General features: G+C 45.4%; 1 protein-coding gene across 4 annotated transcripts in view; it reads left to right on the top strand.

Annotated features, from left to right (window-relative positions):
- The window catches only part of SP1 (Sp1 transcription factor), a 31,167-nt gene extending 5,837 nt beyond the window's left edge, over positions 1 to 25,330 (top strand). For all 4 annotated transcript variants that reach the window (XM_058673893.1, XM_004583178.3, XM_058673892.1 and 1 more), the window contains exons 4-6: positions 16,919 to 17,087; positions 20,350 to 20,549; positions 22,086 to 25,330. In XM_058673893.1, the coding sequence (XP_058529876.1) occupies positions 16,919 to 17,087; positions 20,350 to 20,549; positions 22,086 to 22,399 (683 nt within the window). In that variant the 3' untranslated portion in view covers positions 22,400 to 25,330. The remainder of the gene's footprint in view (positions 1 to 16,918; positions 17,088 to 20,349; positions 20,550 to 22,085) is intronic.
- Positions 25,331 to 27,166: the final 1,836 nt, after the last annotated feature.

The following is a 27,166-nucleotide window of genomic DNA, read 5'->3' as shown; positions in this document are numbered from 1 at the left end:
TTCTCATTGCTAAATCATGCTCTGGGGAAGTGTGCCACTTCATGTGTCATAGAATAGGGCAAGCTAGTGGTTGTTTTTAATGATCTCTGAACTCAAGGAAATTAAGGTATTTCTGCAAAGTGTTAGCAGTTGAACATTCACAAGTGAGAAAATGAGGCAGTGAAAGGCCATTTTATGGGAGTTAGGTTTATTTGCTTCAACTAATGTGAATTCTCACATTGTACACGTCTACTACAAACTACCTTGCTCTACCGGAAAAATTCAACCTCTTGGCAGAATGATGAAGTAGAGTTCGTGCAGGACATGAAATGGCACTGTAAACTACCTGTGTCCCTGAACAAAGTGAGATACTGCTTTTAAATGGTTGTGGGAGAATGCAGCTTCCACTATGTTTCTTCAGTTGGTTTAAATTTATTTAGAAATGTATTTGAAAGTTTTCAACTTTTTAAAGATCTGTAAGCTCGCCTGTTCAGTTTTCTTCTGTTCACTCGTGTTTACTGAATACATACGCAAAGGCACTAACTTAGAAGCAGAATAAACCAGGTAGCTCTGTGTTTTTCATGGCTCTGTCTTTGCTGGGTGGTTATGAGGGCAGGACCACCCAGAAAGCTTAGCTTGTTTTCCAGACAGTGAAATAATCTTAGTGTTTTTTTAAAGTCATCAGAAACTTTTTTTTTCTTTTGAGTCATCAGAAGCATTTTTTTAAGCCAACATCCTTTATTTGTAAGCATATTCCATGTTCATATATGTATGTGTGCATATATATGTATGTATATAGTCCATGTTCACATATATATAGTTTTATTTACTTTTCTTAGATTTAAGTTGCAGATTTCCTTTCTCAGTCTCTGCTGAATCCTGAGAGCCCTTCCTCAAGTTGAGGGGTGGCCAGCTTTGAAGCACTGAATTTGTAGACTTGTTAGTACAGAGCTGATGTTGGCAGAAGAATAGAACATTTTTCTATGATGGTTATAATTCACTCAAGAAACAGATTTTTAGGCACTAAAAATAAAAATTCACAGCTGTTGGGTCTTACAGGGGTCAGAAAAACTGTCTTAGAAGTGAAGTTGAATGTGATACCAGGGTTGGCTTGCCAGCCAGTGTCACTAAACCTGGGGTTAGATTGCTGAAACCTAATTTGTCAAAAAGTTGTATTTTAGAGCAGTAGTTAGTTTCTGTCGTTTTCTTTTTCTTTCTCTCTTCCTTCCTTCCTTTCTTCCTTTCTTTCATGTTGTGATTAGTTTTATTAGTTCTAAGATTTATTTTTATTGCAAAGTCAGATATACAGAGAGGGAGAGAGACAGAGAGGACAATCTTCCCCATGCTTCACTTCAGAGCCCCAAGGCTTTGGGCTGTCCTCAGCTGCCTTCCCAGGCCACAAGCAGGAAGCTGGATGGGAAGTGGGGCTGCCGGGATTAGAACTGGCGCCCATATGGGATCCTAGCGCATTCAAGGTGAGAACTTTTAGCCTCTAGGACACTGCACTAGGCCTGACCAGTAACTTTTTTTTTCTTTAATATTTATTTATTTCGGCCTGGCGCGGTACAGTAGTGGTTAAAGTCAAGGACAGCCCAAAGCTTTAGGACTCCGTACCCGCGTGGGACACCTGGAGGAAGATCCTGGCTTCGGATTGGCTCAGCTCCAGCCATTGCGGCTGCTTGGGGAGTGAATCATCGGACTGAAGATCTTCCTCTCTCTCTCCTCTTTCTGTTTATCTGTCTTTGCAATATAAATAAATAAGTATTTTTTAAAAAGATTTATTTCATTTTATTGGAAAGGTGGATATACAGAGAGAAGGAGAGACAGACAGGAAGATCTTCCGTCCGATGATTCACTCCCCAAGTGAGCCGCAACAGCTAGTGCTGTGCCGATCTGAAGCCAGGAGCCAGGAGCGTCTTATGTGTCTCCCACGCAGGTGCAGGGTCCCAAGGCTTTGGGCCGTCCTCGTCTGCTCTCCCAGGCCACAAGCAGGTTTCTGGTAGGGAAGTGGAGCTGCTGGGACTAGAACCAGCACCCATATGGGATCCTGGTGCATTCAAGGTGAGGACTTTAGCCACTAGGCCATGCTGCTGGGCCCCCGATCAGTAGCTTTAACATCACGGAAAAGTAGATTTAGATGATTAAAATGTCTTCAGAATTATTGTAGTGAAAGGGGCATGAGAATTTTCTGATTTCAAATTTGTTATATCAAATAAACATGCTTTTGGGTTATTTGTCCTCTTTAGTATACTAGTTTCTTAGGGTGATGTTAGTTCTTTTTTAAGTAGTGGCTTCAGTTTAAATATGAAAGATGTTGTTTTAAACCTAGGTGGCCTTACAAATTTGAAAATAGTGGGAAAAGGGTCTTCAGACATTTTGAGCTAGTTGCTCCCTCTGTTCATTTTATTTAGTAGCTTCCACTAAATGACATCATTGTTAAATCAAGTTGCCTTGTGTAATATATCCATTTTAGTTCTTAATTAAATAATAGCACAAGCATGCCTGGCATTTCAAAAAAACTTGTTATCTATTCTCCTATCTTCCTTTCCCTTTACTTGTTCGATTTTTGTAAAGCAGCATGTGACTTTGTCACTAATAATGGAGCACCACTCATACCTTGGTCCTAATTATTTTGTTTTGTCTCCTTGAAAGTGTTCCAGCATGTTAAGGTGGACATAATAGAAAAACTTTGTTACATAAAGCTTTATAAGTTACTTATTGAGTATCTGTCAGCATTAATAGTTAATAGTTGAATCTTTTTACTTAGCTGTTTAATGGAAAAACAGCTACATAACTTTTTAAAGATTTATTTATTTATTGGAAAGGCGAATATGCAGAGAGGAGGAGAGACAGAGAGGAAGATCTTCCGTCTGATGATTCACTCCCCAAGTGGCCGCAACAGCTAGTGCTGCACTGATCCAAAGCCAGGAGCCAGGAGCTTCTTTCTGGGTCTCTCACATGGGTGCAGGGTCCCAAGACTTTGGGCCGTCCTCGACTGCTTTCCCAGGTCACAATCAGGGAGCTGGATGGGAAGTGGAGCAGCCGGGATTAGAACCAGCACCCACATGGGATCCTGGTGCGTTCAAAGCGAGGACCTCAACCATTATGCTTTCGTGCCTGGCCCAGCTACATAACTTTTTTATTATTATTATGTAAAAAAAAAATCTCTGTTGTTTCAGTTCTTCTCATTTGTGATTTACTCCATTACCTCATGTTAGTATTGGGAAGGTGCAGCAGTATCCAACTGGATGTATTTATCTTCTGTTTTTTCTTTTTTTTTTTTTTTCAGGCTACATAACTTTTTAAGGTTTTCGTTTATTTGAAAGGCATAGTTATAGAGTGAAAGACAGAGAGATCTTCCATTCCCTGGTTTACTCGTGGAATGGCCACGGCGACTATGGCTGTGCTTCTTCCAGCCTCCCACGTAGGTGGGAAGATCCAGGATCCCTGCCTGGTAACACACATGAACAAGTTGCTGAAGTGGAGCAACTGGGACTCCAGCCAGTACCCGTATGGGATGCTTAGCTTCATAGGAAGTAGGTTTATCTGCTGCACCTCAGTGTTGTCCTCAGCATCTCTTTTCATATTTCCTACAGAAAGTATGTCATGGAAAGTCTTTTCCTATTTTCTAGCATTTAGCAGGATATGTAGTAAGGCCTGGTGTATTAATGGCTTGTTTAGAAAATATGGGATCCCAGGCGTTCAAGACAAGGACTTTAACCGCTATGCTATCACACCAGGCCCTGGGCTGTAATTTAAATTCATGCATTTAAAAATATTTTTTAGTGTTCATGGAAACTTACCTGTTTGGCAATTTTGGATATGCGTATCACATTTACTGTGAATCCTCCTTTTCATCTGTATATAAAACAAACAATAATTCAACCACATTGAAAGAGTTGAAATATAAAATACTTAAGGGAAGATAAAGACTCACCCTTTAAGGTGCTAAGTCATAGTGGGTTAAGGTTCTGCCAGCTGTGCCTGTGCCCCGTATGGGTGCCTGCTCCACTTCTAGTCCAGCTTCCAGTAATGTTCCTGGGAAAGCTGCATATGCTCTGATCCAAGTGCTTACACCCCTGCTTCTGTGGGAGATCTGGAAGAAGCTCCTGGCTTTGGCCTGGCCTACCCGCATCCTTTGCAGCTCTTTGGAGAGTGAACCAGCTGATGGGAGAATTCTCGTTCTTTTTACTTCCCTTACTTCGCAACTATGTTTTTCAAGTCAGTAAAAGATAAATCCATCTCCCTGCTGATGGCAGTGGAAAGCAGTAGAGGATGGCTCAAGTTCTTGGGTCCCCTGCACCAGTTGGGAAATCTGGAAGAGGTACTTGGTTCCTGGCTTCTGATGAACCCAGCTCAGGCAGTTCATTGCAGCCATTCGGAAAGTGAACCAGATGATGGAAGCTCTATCTATTTTCTGTATTCTGTCTTTCAAATAAAATCATTAAGAATTTTATTTTGAAGACTTATTTATTTTTATTGGAAAGTCAGATTTACAGAGAGGAGATACAGAAAGATCTTCCATCTGCTGGCTCATTCCCCAAGTGGTACCAAAGGCTGGAGCTGAGCTGATCCAAAGCCAAGACCCAGGAACTTCTTGCAGGTCTCCCCTGCAGGTACAGGATCCCAAGACTCTGGGCCGTCTTTTGCTTTCCCAGGCTTTACCAGGAGGAAGCTGGAAGGTAAGTGGAACAGCTGGAACATGAACGTGCGCGGCACGCATATGGGATCCTGGCACATGTAAGGCGAAAATTTAGCCACTGAGCCATTGTGTAGGGACAAAGATGGGAGAACTGAGGTGGAAAAAAAATCTGGTGGTTTTTTTTTTTTTTTTTTTTGGATTTATTTATTTATTTATTTTAATTTTTATTACAAACTCAGATATACAGAGAGGAGGAGAGACAGAGAGGAAGATCTTCCATCCGATGATTCACTCCCCAAGTGGCCGCAAAGGCCGGTGCTGCACCAATCCGAAGCCCGGAACCTGGAACCTCTTCCAGGTCTCCTGCGCGGGTGCAGGGTCCCAAAGCTTTAGGCCGTCCTCAATTGCTTTCAAAGGCCACAAGCAGGGAGCTGGATGGGAAGTGGAGCTGTCGGAATTAGAACCGGCGCCCATATGGGATCCCGGGGCGTTCAAGGTGAAGACTTTAGCTGCTAGGCCACGCCGCCAGGCCCCGATTTATTTGTTTTTATTACAAAGTCAGATATACAGGGAGGAGGAGAGACAGAGAGGAAGATCTTCCGTCCTATGATTAATTCCGCAAGTGAGCCCAACAGCTGGTGCTGCGTTGATCCGAAGCCAGGAACGTCTTCCAGGTCTCCCATGTGGGTGCAGGGTACCAAGGCTGTAGGCTGTCCTTGACTGCTTTCCCAGGCCACAAGCAGTGAGCTGGATGAGAAGTGGAGCTGTCGGGATTAGAACCGGCACCCATATGGGATCCCGGGGCGTTCAAGGTGAGGACTTTAGCTGCTAGGCCATGCCGCCAGGCCCAATCTGTTTCTGAAAATTGAATGGTTTTCATATAAGAGTAAATGTTGCAAATAATGTTAATTGGATTAACTGTTACTAAATGACTTTCAAATTATCAAGTTGGCTCTTCAATAAATGTGTTTGTTTTAATGAATTAAGCTATTTTTTTTTTTTTGAAGATTTTATTATTATTGGAAAGCCGGATATACAGAGAGGAGGAGAGACAGAGAGGAAGATCTTCCATCCGATGTTTCACTCCCCAAGTGAGCCCCAACGGGCCAGTGCGCGCCGATCCGAAGCCGGGAACCTGGAACCTCTTCCGGGTCTGGCACACGGGTGCAGTGTCCCAATGCATTGGGCCGTCCTCGACTGCTTTCCCAGGCCACAAGCAGGGAGCTGGATGGGAAGTGGAGCTACCGGGATTAGAACTGGCGCCCATATGGGATCCCGGGGCTTTCAAGGCGAGGACTTTAGCGGCTAGGCCACGCCACTGGGCCCAAGCTATTGTTTTACAAACGATATTATTAAACTTGACTACGTGTGGTAACAGCAATAAGACTGAAGATTGCCAGGACTGTAGGATTTCATTTGCTCCAATACTTTTATTTTGCCAGAACCTAGAGTGTGGTGTTTCTCTAGCTTCTCAAGGTCATTTACACACTTTTGTTTTTTAGGATTTATTTATTTACTTGCCAGATAGAGTTAGAGAATGAGAGATAGGGCCCAGCAGCGTGACCTAGCAGCTAAAGTCCTCACCTTGAAATACCTGGGATCCCATATGGGCACTGGTTCTAATCCCATCAGCCCCACTTCCCGTCCAGCTCCCTGCTTATGGCCTTTGAAAGCAATTGAGGACTGCCCAAAACCTTGGGACCCTGCACCCGCATGGGAGACCTGGAAGAGGTTCCTGGTTCCTGGCTTCGGATGGGCACAGTTCCGGCCGTTGCGGCCACTTGGGGAGTGAATCATCGGTTGGAAGATCTTCCTCTCTGTATATCTGAGAATGAGAAATAGAGAGAGGTAGAGATCTAGCTGTCTGTTGGTTAACTCCCCACATGGCCTTAGCAGCCAGAATTTGGACTGTCCAAAGCCAGGAGCTTCTTCCAGTTCTCCCACTTGTATGCAGGGCTGCCTTCCCAGAGACAGTTAGCAGGGAGCTGGATCAGAAGTGGAGCAGCCAGGGCTTGGCCCTGTGACCCTGTGCCCACTGACAGAATTTAGAGTGGAGTCTTCTTTTACCAGGATTTCTCTCACGTGTTCAAATGGATTTTGTCTATTCTTTCGAAGTGTTAATTAACACTTACCCTCAGACAGGGTTGGAAGGAAAAGACCTGAGGTAGAAAGGACAGAATCAGCAGCTTCTTTGTAAGCCTCTTTACAAGTCAGTTTTTGCATCAAGATTAGTTAGTTTGCATTTGTTCAATCTGTAATCAAGTAAAATATGAGTAATCAGTGATAATGCCCAGAAGATAGGAAGAGAGTTTCAAGATGGCCAAAGAAAAAGACTTTTGTAATTTTCTTTGAAAAGATTGAAGGATAGCTGTGTCCTTGTAGGGGCAGGGAGTGGGAGTATGGGTCGGGGTGCAGGGTTGTGTTTTTTTCTCCTTTTTAAAGATTTATTATTTTTTTAAAATTTTTTTTAAGATTTATTTATTTTATTACAAAGTCAGATATATATAGAGGAGGAGAGACAGAGAGGAAGATCTTTCGTCCGACGATTCACTCCCCAAGTGAGCCCCAACGGCCAGTGCTGCACCGATCCAAAGCCGGGAACCAGGAGCCTCCTCTGGGTCTCCCACATGGGTGCAGGGTCCCAATGCATTGGGCCGTCCTCGACTGCCCTCCCAGGCCACAAGCAGGGAGCTGGATGGGAAGTGGAGCAGCCGGAATTAGAACCAGTACCCATATGGAATCCCAGGGCGTTCAAGGTGAGGACTTTAGCCTCTAGGCCACGCTACCGGGCCCTATTATTATTTTTTAAATATTTATTTATTTTTATTGGAAAGGCAGAGAGAGAGGAATGTCTTGCATTTGTTGACTCCACTACCCAAGTGGCCGCAACAGCTGGAGACGAGACAATCTGAAACCAGGAGACTGGAGCCTGTTCCAGATCTCCCACATGGGTGCAGAAACCCAAGACTTTAAGCTGCCTTCAGTTGCTTTCCCAGGCCAAAGGCAGGGTGCTAGATGGGAAGTGGGCTGTCAGGATACGAACCGGCACCCGTTTGGGATCCTGGTAGATGCAAAGTGAGGACTTTAGTCGCTAGGCTACTGTGCCAGGCCCTGTTTACTTTTTTATTTGAAAGTCAGGTATACAGAGTGGAGGAGAGACAGAGAGGAAGATCTTCCTTCTCTTGGGTCACTCCCCAAGTGGCTGCAATGGCCAGTGGTACGCTGATCCGAAGCCAGGAAGCAGGAGCTTCCAGGTTTCCCTCAAGAGCGCAGGTTCCCAAGGCTTTCGGCCGTTCAGCTGCCTACCCAGGTCACAAGCAGGGAGCTGGATGGGAAGTGGAACTGTCAGGATTAGAACCGGTGCCCATATGGGATGCTGGCCTGTTCAAGGTGATGACCTCAGCGATTATGCTATCACGCCGGGCCCAGTTGAAGATGATCTTTTAAAATATTTTTAAAATGTATTTGAATGGTTGTGTTACATAGAGAAATCTTTCATCTGCTGCTTCACTCCCCAAATGGCTGCAACACCTGGAGCTGTGCTGATCCAAAGCCAGGAGCCAGGAGCTTCTACCATGTGAGTGCAGAAGCCCAAGCACCTGGGCCATCTTCCTGAGCTTTCCCAGACTCATTAGCACAGACCTGGATCAGAAGAGAAGCAGCCAGGACTTGAACTGGACACCCATATGGCCTGCGGATGCTGCAGGCTCTGGCTTAACTGACTGTGCTACATGCTGGCCTCAAGATTTTTTTTAAGCCCTAAAACACTGAAAACTGGATTTTTTTTTTTTAAATTGTTAAGAAGATTATCTATTGGAATTATTAGAATTAAAGATTTCCTGTTTAGTAGTAGGTATTGTTTAAGAAATTCACTCCTTGACCCGGTGCGATGGGTCAGTGGCTGACTCCTCCTCTTGCATGCTCCGGGATTCCATAAAGTGCCAGTTCATGTTCTGGCTGCTTTATTTCCCAACCAGTTCCCTGCTTGTGGCCTGGGAAAGCAGTAGAGGATGGCCCAAAGCCTTGGGACCCTGCACCCACATGAGAGACCTTGGGGAAGCTCCTGGCTTCGGATCCAGTCACTTGGGGAATGAAGTAGAGGAAGCAAGGTCTTTCTCTTTATATCTCTCCTTCTCTCTGTAAATCTGCCTTTCCTATGAAAATAAATTTTCACAAATAAAAAAGAAAAAATTTCACTAACCATTCAGTTGATTTACATGGACATTTTACAGTACCAGTGTGCTTGAGTAACTTTAGTTACTTTCTGCAGGCTCAAATGTAAAAGTAAAATAGTCTTTTTTTTTTTTTTTTTTTTTTAAAGAGAAAGGTTTATTTATTTGAGAGACAGAGAGGACTACAAGCAGGGAGGTAGATGGGAAGTGGGGCTGCTGGAATTAGAACCGGTACCCATATGGGATCCCAGCGAGTGCAAGGCAAGAACTTTAACCACTAGGTTACTGCACCGGCCGTACTTATTTGTTTTTATTTGAAAAGCAGATATATCGAGAGGAGGAGAGAAAGGAAGATTCTCTGTCAGTTGATTCACTCCCCAGGTGGCCTCAACAGCTGGAGTTGAGCCAGTCCAAAGCTAAGAGCCAGGAGCTTCCAGGTCTCCCATGTGTGTACAGTGTCCCATATGGGATCTTGGTGCATGTAAGGTGAGGACTTTAGCGACTAGGTTCATGTGCTGGACCGTATTATAGGTGTTAAATACTAATAGGGCAGGACTCACCTAGGGGTTTTTTGCATGTGTGCTTGGAGCTGTGAACCTATGGGTACAGACTAAATGATCTGAAAGGAGAACACTAGTTGTCCATAAAGATTGCTGATGCAGACTGCAATCTGTGCGGGAAGATTAAAGCATACACTTTATAATAGGTCTGCAGAGCCAGCCCTGCTAATGCACCTGGGCAAGCAGTAGAGGAAGGCCCAAGTATATTACCTGGTGGATTGGAAATCAGGAGCTAGGAGCTGCTGATGTATCTCTCATACGGGTGCAGAGGCCAAAGGACTTGGCCATCTTTTTTTTTTTTAAAGATTTACGTCTTAATATTGGAAAGCCGGATATACAGAGAGGAGGAGAGACAGAGAGGAAGATCTTCCATCCGATGATTCACTCCCCAAGTGAGCCCCAACGGCCGGTGCTGTGCCGATCCGAAGCCCGGAACCAGGAACCTCTTCCAGGTCTCCCACGCTGGTGCAGGGTCCTAAGGCTTTGGGCCGTCCTCGACTGCTCTTCAAGGTCTCCCACATGGGTGCAGGGTCCCAATGCATTGGGCCGTCCTCGACTGCTTTCCCAGGCCACAAGCAGGGAGCTGGATGGGAAGTGGAGCAGCCGGAATTAGAACCGGCGTCCATATGGGATCCCGGCGCATTCAAGGCAAGGACTTTAGCTGCTAGGCCACGCCGCCAGGCCCCAACTTGGGCCATCTTAACACTGCTTTCTCACATGCATTAACAGGGAGTGGGATTGGAAGTGAAGTAGCCGGTACTCAAACCAGCACTCATGGAATTCTGGCACTATTGGTGGAGGACTGGCTTACTATGCCAGTGCTGGTCCTGACACTGGCCTTTTAATTTAAATTTTAAATTTAATTTAGAGAGATTCAGAAAGATCATCAGTTGATTTGCTCTCCAAATGCAAATGTCCACAACAGCTGGGATTGAGCTTGGTTGAAACCAGGAGTCAGGAACTCAGCTGGCGTCTCCCCTGTCGGTGTCAGGGGCCTTAAGTAGTTGTGCTGTCATCTGCCACCTGACATGGAGACAGTCAGCAGGAAGTTCGAGTCATAAGTGGGACTGGGGACCCAACACAATGGCTCAGTGACTAAATCCTCACCTTGGAAGCTCCAGCATTCCGTATGGGCACTGGTTCATGTCCCAGCTGCTCCACTTCCCATCCAGCTCCCTGCTTGTGGCCTGGGAAAGCAGTTGAGGACGGCCCACAACCTTAGGACCCTGCACCCGTGTGGGAGACCTGGAAGAAGTTCCTGGCTCCTGGCTTCAGATTGTCTCAGCTGTAGCCATTATAGCCTCTAGGAGAATGAATCATTGGATGGAAGATTTTTCTCTTTCTTTCTGTAAATCTGACTTTCCAAGAAAAATAAATCTTTTTTCTTTTTTTTTCTTAGAAATAAGTTTAAATTTGATTTTGTCCTTTCTCCTTACGTTGTTGCATTCCCCTGTTCTTGCTGTACTGCAGTGACTGTTTTCCGGGCGTTTATGCTCATCCCCCACATTCTTCTGTGTTGTGTGTGTACACACTTGTGTAACCTGAGCTCTTAGATTCATGACGGATAGCAAAACTATAGACTAAAAGCTGAAAACAAAAGTCTACTGTCAGTAGATTGGTATCTGAAATATCTTGTTATTTTAGGTGGTTCCTTTTGCAATTTGTCTCTCTCTTTTTTTTATTTCCCTCCCCTTGACTATGAGGCTGGGATTTAGAACTTGTCTATTGCTGTCGTACAGTGACCCCTACTGGTGAGATCCTTTTCTATCATCACTATGTTGATTGCCTTATGCTTAGGGAAAACTATTGGTTTTCTTTTTTTTTTTTTTTAAAGATTTATTTATTTTTTATTACAAAGTCAGATATACAGAGAGGAGGATAGACAGAGAGGAAGATCTTCCGTCCGATGATTCACTCCCCAAGTGAGCCCCAGCGGGCCGGTGCGCGCCGATCCGAAGCCGGGAACCTGGAACCTCTTCTGGGTCTCCCACACGGGTGCAGGGTCCCAATGCATTGGGCCGTCCTCGACTGCTTTCCCAGGCCACAAGCAGGGAGCTGGATGGGAAATGGAGCTGCCGGGATTAGAACCGGCGCCCATATGGGATCCCGGCGCGTTCAAGGCGAGGACTTTAGCCGCTAGGCCATGCCGCCAGGCCCCATGCGAAAACTATTGGTTTTCTGAACCAATTCTTAACTCTCTGAAACCGTAGAAATGTACCAGAAAAACAGGGATGTGCATAGAGTAACTGTCCTTATGGATATGTTTTCTTTTTAAAGATTTATTTATTTTTATTGGAAAGTTGGGTATACAGACAGGAGGAGGAGAGACAGGGAGAAAGATCTTCTGTCCATTGATTCATTCCCCAAGCAGCCACAACGGCTGGAGCTGCGCTGATCTGAAGCCAGGAGCCTGGAGCCTTTTTGGTTCTTCCTGGAGGGTACAGGGTCCCAAAGTTTGGGCCATCCTCAACTGCTTTCTCAGGCCATAAGCAGGAAGCTGGATGGAAAGTAGGCCTCCGGAATTAGAACCTATGCTCATATGGGATCCTAGTGCATGCAAAGCGAAGACTTTAGCCATGAAGCTATTGTGCTGGGCTGTTGAGCTGGATGGGAGGTTTAAATTTCTAAAAGTGTTTTTAAATTTTTTGTTTTTGGGCCTGGGACGTTGGCTCAGTGGGTTAATCCTCCACCTAACAGGGCTAGCATCCTATATGGGCACTGGTTCTGGTCCTGGCTGCTCTACTTCCTATTCAGTTCTCTGCTTGTAGTCTGGTAAACGGAGCAGATGTCCGAAAGCCTTGGGAACCCTGCACGTAAGTGGGAGACCTGAGAGAAAATCCTGGCTCCTGGCTTCGAATCAGCTCATCTCAGCTCTGGCCATTGTGACAATGTGGGGAGTGAACCAGCAGATGGAAGATCTTTCTCTTTTCTTGTCTCTGTAAAATTACCTTTCTGAGTAAAAATAATAACGCTTTGAAAATTAAAAAAATAGTACATTTTAAAAATTTATATTTAAAAAATATTTATTTGAATGGTAAAGCATTGCATACAGAGGAGGCAGAAATCTTTCATTCACAGCTTCATTTCCCAGGTGGCCATGATTGCTGGTGTCTGGCCCAGGCAGAATTCTACCAGCTTTCCCACATGGGAGGCAGGGGCCCAAGCACTTGCCATTTTCCACTGTTTCCAGGGGCGTTAGGAGAGAGCTGGATTGGAAGTGGAGCAGGTGGGACTCGAACCAGCACCCATATGGCATACCAGCATCAGGCAAAGCTTACCCCACTGAACCACAATGCTGGCATTTAAAATAAATTTTCTTAATTCAGTTATTTGAGGGTGAGAGTCCTTATCCTCTTCCTGTTCACTACTCAAGTGAACTACACAACACCTAGGACTGGGTAGTGCCCCAGCGAGGAGCTGGGAACTCGGGGCATTTTTTGCTTGAGGAAAATATCTGAGCCATCACTTCTGCCTATCAACATCTTCATTAACAAAAGTTTGAGTCAGGCTCTGGAGCCAGACGTGGAAGTTGGGTACACTGATAAGAACTAAAGTTGTCTTAACCAGTACTTTAAGTGCTATGTTAAATGTCCACCCCTATATTTAAATTATTACTATTTTTTATTTTTAGGCAGGTGCTGTGGTTTGTCACACCAGCATCCCATATTGAAATGTTTCTTGGAGTCCAAGCTACTCAGCTTCTAACCCAGTTTGCTGCTAACATCTAGAGAGTAATAGCCCGAGTACTTGGGTTCTTACCCACCAATGTGGGAGGCCCAGATGAAGTACTGGTTCCTGATTTGAGCCTGGTTCAACCCAGGCTGTTGCCTACTTTTGGGGACTAAACCAGCAGATGGAAGATGTTTTTGTGTGTCTTGCCTTTGCTCTTGATCACTCTACCTTTTTTTTTTTTTTTTAAGATTTATTTATTTTGGGCCCAGTGTGATAGCATAGTGGTCAAAGTCCTTGCCTTGCAGGCGCTGGGATCCCATATGGGCGCCGGTTCTAATCCCAGCGGCCCTGCTTTCCACCCAGCTCCCTGCTTGTGGCCTGGGAAGGCAGTTGAGGACGGCCCAAAGCCTTGGGACCCTGCACCCGTGTGGGAGACCCGGAAGAGCTCCTGGCTCCTGCCTTCGGATTGTTAGTTCAGCTCCTGCCGTTGCGGCTGCTTGGGGAGTGAATAATCAGATGGAAGATCTTTCTCTCTGTCTCTCCTACTCTCTGTATATCTGACTTTCCAATAAAAATAAAATGAGACAGAGAGGAAGATCTTCCATCTGATTATTCACTCCCCAAGTGAGCACAACAGCTGGTGCTATGCTGACTCAAAGCTAGGATCCAGGAACCTTCCCCAGGTCTCCCACATGGGTGCAGGGTCCCAAAGCTTTGGTAGAGCTGCTGGGATTAGAGCTGGTGCCCATATGGGATCCCAGGTGCATTCAAGGTGAGGACTTTAGCCGCTAGACCACGCCGTCGGGCCCAAAGATTTATTTATTTTTATTGGAAAGTTGGATATACAAAGAGGAAGACTTTCCGTTCGTTGATTCACTCCCCACGTGACCGCAATGGCTGGATCTGAGCCAATCTGAAGCCATGAGCCAGAAACTTCTTTCCGGGTCTCCCACACTGGTGCGGGATCCCAAGGCTTTGGGCCGTCCTCGACTGCTCTCCCAGGCCGCAGGCAGGGAGCTGGATGGGAAGTAGATCTCCCAGGATTAGAACCCGTGCCCACATGGGATCCCGGTGCATACAAGGTGAAGACTAGCTGCTATGCCACCACGCCTGGCCTGATCACTCTAGTTTTATATAAATAATGGGGAGGAGTTGATATTTGAGAGAGAAAAGAAAATTTGTTCTTGCTTCCAGTGCCAGAAAGTCTGGGGAGAGCTGAAAGCCAGTAATGCAACTGAGAACACCGATTATTATGGGAGAAACCTAATTATTTGAGGTACCACTGCTGGCTTTCAGATGTGCATTAATGAGAACCTGAGATCAGGAGTGGGGCCCGAATCAAGCAGAGACACTGCCAATCAAATGCAGTCACTCCTGTGTGGGTCATGGAACTGTTCAAGCCGATGGCTCGCTCCTGCCTGGCTTTGTGTATAAGCTAAATACATGGGTCAGAGCAGCATCACCTTATTTTTACTTTTTTATTTTATTTTATTTTTTTTTAAAGATTTATTCATTTTTATTTATTTATTTATTTATTTTTTAAGATTTATTTTATTTTTATTACAAAGTCAGATATACTGAGAGGAGGAGAGACAGAGAGGAAGTGGAGCTGCCGGGATTAGAACCAGCGGCCATATGGGATCAAGGCGAGGACCTTAGCCACTAGGCCACGCTGCCAAGCCCCATTAAAGATTTATTCATTTTTATTACAGCCAGATATACACAGAGAAGGAGAGACAGAGAGGAAGATCTTCCCTCCGATGATTCACTCCCCAAGTGAGCTGCAACGGGCCGATGTGCGCTGATCCGAAGCTGGGAACCTGGAACCTCCTCCGGGTCTCCCACACGGCTGCAGGGTCCCAGTGCATTGGGCCGTCCTCAACTGCTTTCCCAGGCCACAAGCAGGGAGCTGGATGGGAAGTGGAGCTGCTGGGATTAGAACCGGCGCCCATATGGGATCCCGGGGCGTTCAGGGCGAGGACTTTAGCCGCTAGGCCACGCCGCCGGGCCCCATCACCTTATTTTTAGTGTGATTGTCATTTCCTGCCTGATTGGTTAATATGTATTACAGTATGAGCATTTCTTTCAAATTGTCACCTTTCTTTTAAAGATGTGTTTATTTTAATTTGAAAGATGGAAGTACAGAGAGATGACACAGAGAGATCTTTGTATCTGCTGGTTCATTCCCAAAAGAACCACAATGGCTGGAGCTGTGCTGGTCCAGAACCTGGAGCCAGGCGCTCCCTGCGGGTCTTCTGCATAGGTTCAGGAGATCAAACACTTGAGCCATCTTTTGCTGATTTATTTATTTTTTTTAAGATTTATTTATTTTTATTGGAAAGGCAGATATACAGAGAGGAGGAGAGACAGACAGAAGAGAGGAAGATCTTCCATCTGCTGATTCACTCCCTAAGTGGCTGCAATGGCCTGAGCTGCACACAGTCTGAAGCTAGGATCCCGTAGCCTCTTTCGTTTCTCCCACGTGGGTGCAGGGTCCCAAAGCTTTGGCTTGTCCTCGACTATTTTCCCAGGCCACAATCAGGGGGCTGGATGGAAAATGAGGCTGCTGGGAATAGAACCGGGCCCCAATCTTTTGCTTTCCCTAGGGCTATTAAGAGGGAACTGAATCAGAAGTGGATCAGGCAGGACAGGAACAGGCCTGTGTGAGGAGGCAGCATTGCAGGAAGTGGCTTTACCCATTGTGGTAGAAAACGGGGTTCTATGCTGTATTTCTAAACTGAGTTCATAGTAGCTACTGGTTCACTCCCCCATTTCCATTCCAATGTATACTTCTTTGTATTAAATCTGTTGTATAAAATGAAACATGTTTGGGTCCAGCACGACAGCGTAATGGTTCAGTTCCTCGCCTTGAATGGACTGGCATCCTATATGGGTGCCAGTTCTAATCCCAGCAGCTCCACTTCCCATCCAGCTCCCTGCTTGTGGCCTGGGAAAGCAGTTGAGGACGGTCCAATCCATTGGGACACTGCACCCATGTGGGAGACCCGGAAGAGGTTCCAGGTTCCCGGCTTTGGATCGGCACAGCACTGGCTGTTGCGGCCACTTGGGAAGTGAATCATCGGAGGGAAGATCTTCCTCTCTGTCTCTCCTGCTCTCTGTATATCTGGCTGTAATAAAAATCAATAAATCTTTAAAAAAAAATAAATGAGGAAGATCTTCCCTCCAATGATTCGCTCCCCAAGTGAGCCGCAACGGGCCGATGCGCGCCGATCTGAAGCCGGGAACCTGGAACCTCTTCCGGGTCTCCCACATGGGTGCAGTGTCCCAATGGATTGGACCGTCCTCAACTGCTTTCCCAGGCAACAAGCAGGGAGTTGGATGTGAAGTGGAGCAGATGGGATACAAACTGACACCCACATGGGATCCTGGCACATGCAAGGTGAGGACTTAGCCACTAGGCTTACCATGCTGGGCCGCAGAATAATCATTTAAAGCTTAACTGGAAAACGATACCTCGGGCCCGGCGGCTTGGCCTAGCGGCTAAAGTCCTCGCCTTGGAAGCCCCGGAATCCCATATGGGCGCCGGTTCTAATCCCGGCAGCTCCACTTCCCATCCAGCTCCCTGCTTGTGGCCTGGGAAAGAGGTCAAGCCCAAAGCCTTGGGACCTTGCACCCGCGTGGAAGACATGTAAGAGGCTCCTGGCTCCTGACTCCTGGCTTCTGATAGGCTCGGCTGTTGCTGTTGTGGGAACTTGGGGAAGGAACCAGTGGATTGAACACCTTTCTGTTTTTTATTTTCTCTCTAAATCTGCCTTTCCAATGAAAATAAATAAACCTTTGAAAAATAAATAAAAAATATATGGAGGACGTCCCTGGAATGGTTGGGGCTGTGATGATCTGCTCATTTGCTGCCCTTGATTTCCCCATTTCAGGTGATCATGGCGCTCAGCTTGGCCTCCATGGTGCGGGTGGTGATGGCATGCATGACGATCCAGCAGGCGGAGAGGAGGGCGAGAACAGCCCCGATCCCCAGCCTCAGGCTGGCCGCAGGACCCGGCGGGAAGCGTGCACCTGTCCCTACTGCAAGGACAGTGAAGGAAGGTAAGGTACAAGGCTCAGTAGATCCCTTTGTGGTTCTGGAGCATGTTTGGCTTTACATGCTGTGGTGTGTGTGAAATGTAACTCCTTCAGACCAAAACATAAGCAGTAACAAAAGGATCACAGTGCGTTTGTGTACTTTGTATTTTAGGAGCTTTGTTCCAGCGCAGACCCTTTCACTGCCTGTACCATTGCATGCTAAGCCTCTGCCTGTAGCGCTGCCATCCCATATGAGCTTCAGTTTGAGTCCTTGGTGCTCCACTGTTGATTGATTCAGTTCCCTGCTGATGGCCTAGGAAAGGAGCAGAGGATGGCCAGACACTTGGGAGACATGGAAGAGGCTCTGAGTTTCGTGCTTCAGACCAGCTCAGATCCAGCCATTTGGGAAGTGAACCAGGCCTGAAGCCAGGCGTCATGAGTTTGTTCCAGATCCCCCAAGTGGGTGTAGAGTCTGAAATACCTGGGCCATCTTTTGTGGCTTTCCAGGGTGGTGGCATAGCAGCCAGAACTCATCATGGTACCTATATGGGATGCCGGTGTTGCAGGCTACATCTTTTCTTTTAAAGAGAAACAGAGATCTTCCATCGCCTGGTTCACTGTTCAAATGACCACAATAGCTAGGAACCAGGATTATCTGCATCTCCCACAAGAGTGGCAGGGACTTAAATGCTTGGGCATCTTCCACTGCCTTTCCATGTGCATTAGGAGAGAGCCGGATTAAAATGAGGAGGCCAAGTCTTAAACCAGTACCCGTTTTGGATGTCAGCATTGCAGGCAGCGGTTGAACCCATTCTGCCACAACGCTGGCCCCTCGAGATGATTTTAACCAGTTTGCTTACAGAGTCACAAACACCTGCCTACTATCATGATTTCCGAATCCAGAGTTTTCCAGTCCTATTTTCCCTGGAAGTAGACAGAAGTGCCATCTCCATATAAGAGATTCTTCCATCAGAGAAGAATCCTACAGACCAGAGTTATGACAAGTTTTCTTACTAGCAGCACTTATTATTTATTTCTGGATAGTTGCCTGTTCTTTTTCCTTTAGATCACTGCTTCTGAAGAATAACAGAAAGCCGTAGTCTTTTGTCCATTATTTTATTTATTTGAAAGAGAACACTCTTTTTTTTAAAAAAAGATTTATTTATTTTTATTGGAAAGGCAGATATACAGAGAGGAGGAGAGACAGAGAGGAAGATCTTCCATCCGATGATTCACTCCCCAAGTGAGCGCAACAGCCGGTGTTGCACTGATCCGGATCCAGGAACCAGGTCTCCTGCGCGGGTGCAGGATCCCAAAGCTTTAGGCCGTCCTCGACTGCTTTCCAAGATCTTAAGCAGGGAGCTGGATGGGAAATGGAGCAGCTGGAATTAGAACCGGCACCCATATTGGATCCCAGCGTGTTCAAGGCGAGGACTTTAGCCACTAGGCCATGCCGCTGGGCCCAGAGAACACTCTCTTTTTACTGGTTTACTCCCTAAATGCTGCAGCCATGGCTAGGCCAGGCTGAAACCAGAAGCCTGGGACTCTCTGGGTCGCTTACAAAACAGGCCGGGACCCAAGGGCTTGGCATCACCTGCTTCACCACTGGTCCTCTCTGTCTCCTAAGTGACATGCAAAAAATCTTTTAAAATGTTCCAATAAAATTAAAAAAGAAAAAATAGCAAAATCAGGAAACTGCTAAAACAGAAAAGTAGTTTGGCTTCCTTGTTGTTTTTCCTGTGTTACAGGCAATCAGACCCTGTAAAGGAAGGTTCTGCTTTCCTTTAATAAAACCTAAGCCAATGAACTTATTTTGCTTTTGTTTTTGTTTTTAAGATTTTTTTTTTTTTTGAAAAGTCAGATACGCAAAGAGGAAGAGAGACAGAAAAATCTTCCATCTGATGGTTCACTCCCCAAGTGGGCATAATGGCCAGAGCTGTGCCAGTCTGAAGCCAGGAGCCAGGAGCTTCTTCTGTGTCTCCCATGTGGGTACAGGGTCCCAAGACTTAAGGCCATCGTTGACTGCTTTCTCTGACCACAAGCATGGAGCTGGATGCGAAGTGGGGCCACTGGGATTAGAACCGGTGCCCACATGGGATCCTAGCACGTGCAAGGCAAGGACTTTAGCTACTAGGCTACTGTGCCGGGCCTGAACCCAGGTTTTTTTGTGTGTGTTACAGCTGGATACACCATCGTGTGTGACAGTGGCATCCCCTGTCAGAGTAGCAGTTCAAGTCTCTAGTTTTGATCCAGCTTAATGCTGTTGAATTTGAGAACACAGAATAAAATGGCTGAAGTTGTTGCGCCTTTGCCAGACCAGGACAGAATCCTGGCTTTGGCAGTTGATGTTAACAGGCAATTGGAGAAGTGACAGCTCCTGGCTGCTGACTGTCTCATCTGTTTTTTTAACTACTTAAACCAGGGTAGGTGTTTAGCCTCCTAGTTATGATGCTGGTTAAGAGCCTCGGTTCATTTTCCATCTTGGGCTCCTAGCTTTAGCTCTCTGCCAGTACGGACACTGGAGGCAGCAGTGATGGCTCAGATCATTAGCTCTTCTGTCCTGAGAGGCCTAGCTGGAGTTCCTGGCTCCCGCCATCAGTGCTGGCCATGGCAGCTGTTTGGAGAATGAGCGAATGGGCATTCTTACTCTGTTTTTCTTTGTTTTTCCTTCTTCCGCTCTGAAGAAAAGTTAAAAATGAGTTAACTTCCTGAAAAGTACAATTGAAAAGCTTCATAAATACTCTGAACATGATTATCTCTTGAACTTAATGACAGTGAGATTGGTTAAGGAATAGGAGAGCAGGAAAGAACAAATGCCCACTAGAGGACAAACCTACAACTTCAATTTTGGGGATTAAGAGCAGAATTATTTGAATATTTATCTCTTTTCATTTAGGGTGTGTGTGTGTGTGTGTGTGTGTGTGTGTGTGTGTGTGTATCTATCTGTATTTGAAAGACAGAATGAAAGAGGAAGAGATTTTCCATTTGTTGGTTCACTCCTGAACAGCCAGGTGTGGGCCTGGCCCAGTTTGGTAGTCAGAAACTCCATCCCACATGGTGCAGGTCCCACGTACTACGCCATCATTTGCTGCCTTCCCAGGGATATCTGCCGGGAGCTGGATGACCAACAGAGCAGCTGGACTTTGTATGCTGGCTATGCCAACAGTGCTGACTCTGAAAGAGGAACCTTTTCAAAAATAAAGTTTGGGTTCATTTTGGGTAGGTTAGATAATTGCAGTTAATATTTTTTGTCTCTAGGATGTGTGATAAATTTGTGTTCTTTCAGGAGCTCTGGGGATCCTGGCAAGAAGAAACAGCATATTTGCCACATTCAAGGCTGTGGCAAAGTGTATGGCAAGACTTCACACCTACGGGCACATTTGCGCTGGCATACAGGCGAAAGACCATTCATGTGTACCTGGTCCTACTGTGGGAAACGCTTCACACGTTCGGATGAACTTCAGAGGCACAAACGCACACACACAGGTGAGCATGAGCTTAGGGAAGACAGAATAATAATAAACCAGCATGAAAAAATATATACTGTCCCTATGACACAAGTAGTTGAACTTTCTGAGCCGCTTGCTTTGGAAACTGAAATACATATATGGGTCACATTGAAATTGGAGTTAAATCTAGAAAACATTTCAGAAGGATTGAATGGGGCTAGTGTTGCTGTGCGATAGGTTGAGTTCACCATTAGATGCCGGCATCCTCTATGAATACCTGTTCCAGTCCCAGTTACTTCATCTGCAAATCCTGTTTCCCACTAATGTGTGTGGAAACATAGTGGAAAACGGCGTAATTGCTTGGGTCCCTGCACCCCTTTTTCCTGTTTATTTATTTTTATTGGAAAGTCAGATATACAAAGAGGAGGAGAGAGAGGGAGGAAGATTTTCCATCCGATGATTCACTCCCCAAGTGACTGCAACGGCCAATGCAGCGCCAATCTGAAGCCAGGAGCCAGGCACCCATTTTCCTTCAACAAAACCCAAATCAGGAAGACCTGGAAGAAAATCCAGGTTCTTGGCTTCAGATTGGCCCAGCTGTGGACATCTTGGCTATTTGGGACGTGACCCTCTCTCTATGTACCTCTGCTTTTCCTATAAAACTAAATAAATCTTTTGAAGAACTTTTAAAAAGATTTATCTATTTTTATTAGAAAGGCAGATTTATTGAGAGAAGGAGAAACAGAAATCTTGCATCAGCTGGTTCACACCCTAAAATGACTGCAACGGCCAATCTGAAGCCAGAAGCTTCTTCTAGGTCTCCCATGCAGGAGTAGGATCCCAAGGCATTGGGCCATCCTCTGCTGCTTTCCCAGGCCACAAGTAGGGAGCTGGATGGCAGGTGGAGCAGTTGGAACGTGAAGCGGTGCCCATATTGGATTGTCAGTGCTGAAAGGTGGAGAATTAGCCAATTAAGCCATTCCACTGGCCCCAAAAGTTTAACAGATTTAAGCAAAGAAGGAACTAGGTTTCAATCTGGTTTTGAAAGAGGGGTGTTTGTCTCTCTCTCTTTTTTTTTGTTCTGTGTTGCTTCCCAATTCCTACTTTGTTCTTTCCCCCAAAAAGAAGGTATTTACCAGAAGGTAAATACTAGAAGGTATTTACCAGGTATTTATCTTTTTGCTCTTGTCACTTACAAGACTGGTCTTTTGCCTAAAAGTTTGAAGGCAGTGGATTAGTGGTTTGTTGAAAAAATATCCATCACTAGTTTGTTCCATGAATGGCTGCAAAGGCCACTTCTGGGCCAGAACAAAGCCAGGAGCCAGAAACTTCTTGAAAGTCTCCCATATGGGTAACAGAAGCCCAAACACTCAGGCCGTCTTCGGCTGCATTTTCCAGGCTGTTAGCAGGGACCTGGATTGGAAGTGGAGCAGCTAGGACATGGACTTGGTATTCATATATGATACTGACATTGTAAGTGGTAGCTTAATGTGCTATGCCACAATGCTAGTCCCATTATTGTTGATTTCTTACCTCCTTTCTTTCTTTCTTTTTTTTTTCTTTTTTTACCTAGGTGAAAAGAAATTTGCCTGCCCTGAGTGTCCTAAGCGCTTCATGAGGAGTGACCACCTGTCAAAGCATATCAAGACCCACCAGAACAAGAAGGCAGGCCCTGGCGTAGCCCTGAGTGTGGGCCCTTTGCCCCTGGACGCTGCAGCAGGCTCAGAAGGCAGTGGCACTGCCACCCCCTCAGCCCTTATTACCACCAATATGGTTGCCATGGAGGCCATCTGTCCAGAGGGTATTGCCCGTCTTGCCAACAGTGGCATCAACGTCATGCAGGTGGCGGATCTGCAGTCCATTAATATCAGTGGCAATGGCTTCTGAGATGAGGCACCCTGGGGCCAGAGACACATGGGCCATACCCATCAACCCTGGGATGCAAGGTAGCATGGGTCCAAGAGGCGCGTGGGAGAGTGAACCATGAGGCATTAAACTGCATGGTGTTAGGAAAAATGGGGCAATGAAAACGAGAAGAGATGGGGAACCCACCTCTGTATCATCAGTGCCTTTTTGAAGGCGGGAAATATTAGTGAACATTCTGTTGCTGCCACCCTTGGATGAGTGTTGGACCCCGGTTTCTTTTTCCTCTTCTCACCCCAGCCTCTCCTTCCTACATTGCCCTTTTCAGCTCTCTCATGATGGATCCCCCCACCCTTTCCTAAAGCCATCATGCCTTGATAAATATATATGATCATTGAAATACTTTTTAACAAAAAACAGATTCTATATTATATATATAAATATATATAAAAAGATATATAAAGATACATTCACAGGGGTTGGCTGGGAGGAGGAAGGAGACCATTGTGTGACCAATACGCCTTGGTCATATTTTTTATATATATATATATATATTGCCTTATTTTCTGTGGCTGAGCCTTGTTTTGACACATCAAGCTTTTCTATGGATGTTGTCTTGGCTTCCCACCAGATTCAGCGTTCCTATCTTAAACTTTTAGTTTAATTATACAAACATAATGTTTTCCCATTCTTAATTTTATCTTTTTATTTGGGATCAGCTTCTTGCACTCCTTTCCTTGATTGAACCCTCTCTGTCTCCCCTTCTCTCAGCCGGTCACTTCATACTTTGTTTTTTATAATGATCCCTGGATGAGGCACTTCTGTCAATCTTTTTAAAGACGTTAGTTCCAACAGCAGAATGGAAAACCATTTACACTCGGGCTGACACTTGAGGTAGCTGTGGTGGGAGTATACAAAATATACTACTGACGCAGGCACCTTCTTGGCGCCAGAGAGTCAACTGCAGCTCCTCTCTTGATTAGAATCAGAAGCCCTTCTGTGGATTGAACAAGAGAGGCTTCAAAGGTGATTGTCTAAGATCAGTTTGTATCACCTGTGGGGAAAAAGAAATTGGGGGTCAAATAATAATGCGTAGAGGCTTTCAGTAGGGAAAAAAGATAGGTTCAGGAGAGGAAGTGATGCATAGTAGCCGGACTCAGGAGTTAGGGGAGCATTTGGACTTGGGTACCATTGTCTTCCAGGGCAACATTAAGCCTTGATGTGTGAGCTTCCAAATTCAGAATCAGAAAGGAAATATCCTTCCTCCTGAACACCCTGATGAATTTCTTTTCCGCTGTGTTGTGAAGGGGTATCAGCCAATGAATGTGTTCCAGGTTTCCATTCTGCAGAACTCCAGAGCAAGTCCTAAGAGGCAAGACAGTTGTTCTTAAGGTCTTTTCCCCAAACCTTTCCTTGTCATGTACTTGGCTGGTTCCTAGGGGAAAAGAAGCATGTGATCAAGGGAATGATAGCCCAGAACAAAAAAAAATCTTGTCTTACCACTGGTCTGTAAAAGAGATGGGGGGAGAGATCATCCTACTTTCTCTGTGGCCTGATTTCAGAAGAGACTGATCCAAAAATTATAGCGGCAGGGAACTCTTAGTGCGTTGGGCCCTGAGAGGTGAACGCAGCCATGGTTGTCCTCAAGGCCCAGCCAGTAAAAAGCATTGTCTCTCTTGACCTTCTGGTATCTGTCAGAGAGCTTTTCACTGTGAGGAAGTGTGGAAACGGCTGTGTGGTATGCGTGTAATCTGTTAGGTTGGGGATAGGTTTTTTTTTTTTTTTTTTTTTTTTTTTTTTTTAAGCTAATATGAAGAGAGACCTGCAATAAAAAAAAAAAGTACCCTGATCTGATAGAAAGTGAAATGTTTCTGTATGATTGTGTGTGTGAATGTGGGTTTGTTCCTGTATATATCTACATACAGATGAGAAATTATATTTGAAATTGTTGGAAAATAAATCACATTCAGATCAAATGCCTTTCAGGCCCATTACCTAGAAATCTGCCTTGAAACCTGGGTGTGTTCCCGAGGTAATCTCTCTGCTTTTGCTAAATCATTTACAATTGTGAATGGGGGATATTCTACTGCACTTTTTAAAGGAGGAACTATTTTTGTGTTTCAAAGTGAAACCAACATTCAGAGCTATAGCAGAGTCTTGTTCTTAAGTGTGTTTTTTTTTTTGTTGTTGTTTTTAAATCTTGGCTACAAAAGGTGATGCTATGATCCTACTATATATTTTATATAAAAGACACCCACATTAGGTTTTGGGTAAGTTTGTGTTGTTTAACCCGAGATACAATAACTGTTAACACCCTAAACAATAATTCACTCTTTTCTCTGCAGACTTACTAGAACACTCAGGAACTGTTTTAAGGAACTTTCCCCAGTTCAGATTCAATTAGTGCTGAAGTCACAGCCTTCCCTGGCCAGCCACTCTCATGCCCTTGATTCCCACTGAAAGGCGGGACTCAGACCTGTCGTCTTCCATCTGTGATCATGTACTGGGTCTTAGTGTGGGGGAAAGGAGCAGGGCCAGCAGGAGGAGGCAGTATTCAAGGAATGGAATCTTGTTCAGTATGACATGACAAGTTCTAAACTAGCTTAATGATGTGAAAGAGTATAAGCCTTTAGGTTATTTGATAATGTGTCTTGAATGAGAAGCTGCTGGTCTACCGTCAGCCCCCTTCAATAGCATTACTGGGAGTGACTTGACAGCCAGTTCTTTGCACTTGCGCTATGACCTCCTTATTACCAAGGAAACTCTATGTCCAGTACCTTCCCTGGCCCCTTTGTCTTCCTGCGGTGATTGAGTCATTTAGTCTTTTCCCATCAGAAGTTAAAAGGCTACGTGCTTCAGAATCGGGAGCTTGCTCTTTAAATCCCCTCTCCTGCAACTTTGGGCCAGCAGAAATGAACTGATGTGCTTATTGATCTTCAAGTTGTTTTTGCATGAGATTTTGGGTTGTTGTTTTTTTTTTTTTTTGTAATGACCAAACCTCACAGGGCGGGGGATGCCCAGAAAAGCGGCGGTGGGAGTCACTGGCTCCCTCATCCGTGCAGGTTTTCCAGTCATTTGCTTCTCCTTTGGTTTTTCTCACTTTTTACCCAGTAAAATGTGTAACAATTCACACCTTCATCCTTCAGGAACCTTCTAGCCTGCACTCTGTGTGTGGGTGCTACTCAGAATGCAATTTAATGGGTTGTTTTTCAGCTTGGTTTTAAAAAATAAATAGTACTTTTGATCCCAGCAAGTGTAGTCTGAAGTGTGGGGGTAAAGATTATGATTGTGGGAAGGGTGGAGACAAAAGCTGTAAATTACTATGGCTGATTTATTTCTACTATATACATATATATATTTTTTGCTTTTGTATATCCTATATAGGAAATTAAGCGTATTTTTTTAACAAATCTGAGAAAGCACTATGAACTGCAGGTGTTCGACTTTCAGAGTATATTTTGTATTGTTAATATCTTCACATTGTGTGAATACTGGAAGCTGCAGATCTTTGCTAGAACGCAATAAATTTATATACTTTTTAAGGGGGTTCTTCTGGGGGTGCTAATCAGGCCCCTGTTGTGCTTTAGGGGAGCCCTGGTGCTATTTCCTTCAATTTGAAGTGCCCTGATGCCTTTTGAACCCTGGGATCAGGTCAGAATAATTTTGGAGATCAGGTACCCAGAGAGAGAAGGGACAATTGAAGCTAGCACCAAGTGAAGGGTCCCTTTGTGTAACTCTTCTTCCCTCTAGCAGAAGCTGGGCGGCTTCTGGGAGTTGGGAGGAGAGATGTGAAATCTCAGAGAGCCCGTAACTTAGGCACAAGGATGAAAGGTGGCAGTGGTAGTTTGGGGCAAAGGGAGGAGGATATGGCACTTCTCCAGCCCCGGAAACGTTGCCTTTGAAAACTGCTGATAAAAGATGGGCAGGTTATTACTTTAGTTTGGGAGACTGTTCTCTCTCTGGTTCCTCTTGGCTGTCGTCTGGGGCGTGGGAGTAGGGGGACAACAGCAGACTTTGCTGGGAGGATAGCAGGCCAGCTTTGAGGTTGACCTGACTTTTTTGTTTTTCCTCTGTCTGCCTTCCCTAAACAACAGCCCCCTGGAAAACATCAAGCAGCCATAGGCTTCAATTTCTTTTCCCCCTTCCAGATTTGGCTCACTTGCCTTAGATTAAAAATTGGGAAAAGAAACAAAGGGGAATCCATTGCTTCATTTCTCCCCTCGATCTTTTCTACCCTGACCTTCCCAAACCGCAGAAGACTTTGTTTCTTCCACAATTTTGTGTAAAAGTGGAGAATTTCATCCTTTCTTCAGTATAAAAGAGCCCCAGCCTTCTTGGTTTGTGCTGAGTTGAAGTGTGCTGATTTGTCTTCCCAAGTCCCAGCACAGTATCAGAAAAGGAAAAAAACAAAGAAAAAATGTAAAAGGAGGGTGTTAGGCTGAGACTACATGTAGTGAAGATTATTCAAGCCTTCCCTGGACTCTGTGTTTTCCTCTATTTTGCCTTCAGGAATTACACTGTGCCTTCTCCACGGGGAAGTGGGCTTGCTCTACCCAGTCCTCCTTTCGCAGTAACTGCTCTTGACAACGTGGACAAAGGCAGGTCTTCATCCTCCTCAGGATCCCTGCTGCCCACTGACATCCCATAGTCCTGTTGTAGAGTCTTAAGACACAAAGATTTTGGGGAGAACAATGCTGAGGTGAACCGGAGGAGATCCCTTCTCCATACACACCCGGGCCTGCCCCGTCTTTCCAAACCAAGTCCGTCATCCTCGGGGCGAGGGGTAGTGTT

Source organism: Ochotona princeps, chromosome 15, assembly GCF_030435755.1.
Source record: "Ochotona princeps isolate mOchPri1 chromosome 15, mOchPri1.hap1, whole genome shotgun sequence".
Taxonomy (NCBI): Eukaryota; Metazoa; Chordata; class Mammalia; order Lagomorpha; family Ochotonidae; genus Ochotona; species Ochotona princeps.
This window is presented reverse-complemented; position numbering and strand designations above follow the sequence as displayed.